Below are 1154 nucleotides of genomic sequence, written 5' to 3'. Positions count from 1 at the left end.
TGTAACCACAATCAGTAGTGGTACACGCACCCACACAGAACTGATGATACTGCTGCTGCTGTCTGCATCACCCTTCTTGTTGTTGTTTGTAGTCTCAGGAGGAAGTGTTGTTGTTGTTGTGGTAGTGGTTGATTCCTCATTAGTGGATGTATTGTCAGTTTCAGGGTTCGTACTCGCTGAGTTATTCGTTGTTGTCTCTGCAGAATTACCACCATCTGCAGTTCCATCAGTTTGAGAAGATGCAGAAGTAGGAGATGATTGTGCACCTGTACCTTCTCCACTGGCTGCACTGGTGTTGACTGCGCTACTATTATTGGATGTATCACCAGTTTGTTGAGGTTGTTGTGGTGAAGCTTCTTGATTTGAGTTGTGTGTCACCCCAGGCTTTGCTTCTTTACTTTGTATGGAATCTTCACGGTCTTCTTGCTGCTGGTGAATTTCTTGACTCCTTCCTGCACCATCCTCTGCACCACGTTCCCCGTCCCCCCTCTCGTGTTGAGGAGTGGTACGGTGAGTAGTAGAGACCTCAGCTTGACTACGCGGTCCACTCGCCTGAGAAGGTAGGCCACTACCGCCAGCACCCTGCTGTAGACCACTTACAGATTGATTCTGATGGTCACCGTTGGTGTTATGGTCTTGAGGACCAGCACCAGGAGCAGGAACAGCAGCCTTAGCACAAGATTCACCGTCAACAGGAGTACCAGTACCCTCACGGCAATTGTCAACAGTCTGAAGAACAATCTTTGTCTCACTCTCCGTATCAGGGACTTGGTCGGAAAGATCGGCGGCAGGCACTTCTTCAGCGAGGACGTGCACACACGCACATGAGAGCAGGAGAGCGAGGATACACAGCACGTGGCGCATCATTACCATTACAAACCTTCTTGCAGTAGTCTTACTTCAATCGCTTACAGAAAAAGAAAACAAAACCGGATAGAAAAACCAGAAACAAAGTAAATCAATGGAAACAAGAAAAATAAGAATACACAACAAGTCAAAGAACACTCAATAATTACAGCAGAGGCACACACATTGCAGAAAGCTGCAACCATAACTCATATAATACCCCAATTATAGTAAAAACGCACACAATACCCAATAACAAACAGATAATCCCAATTAACCCCTCAAAATAAAAAAAGAAAATAAAGAGA

The 1154-nt window shown here is 45.6% G+C and overlaps 1 protein-coding gene across 1 annotated transcript in view; it reads right to left on the bottom strand.

Annotated features, from left to right (window-relative positions):
• Positions 1–873, bottom strand: part of TM35_000451370 (uncharacterized protein) — a gene marked incomplete at both ends in the record, with an annotated part of 906 nt that extends 33 nt beyond the window's left edge. Inside the window, one exon of the mRNA XM_029030234.1 lies at positions 1–873. This exon is cut by the window's left edge and continues 33 nt beyond it. Within this exon, the coding sequence (XP_028878465.1) occupies positions 1–873 (873 nt within the window).
• Between the last annotated feature and the right edge of the window lie 281 nt (positions 874–1154).

The sequence above is a fragment of the Trypanosoma theileri genome, assembly GCF_002087225.1.
Source record: "Trypanosoma theileri isolate Edinburgh chromosome Unknown TM35_Tth_45_V1, whole genome shotgun sequence".
Taxonomy (NCBI): Eukaryota; Euglenozoa; class Kinetoplastea; order Trypanosomatida; family Trypanosomatidae; genus Trypanosoma; species Trypanosoma theileri.
Note: the sequence above shows the minus strand (reverse complement) of the source record. Positions and strands in the feature narration are given on the sequence as shown.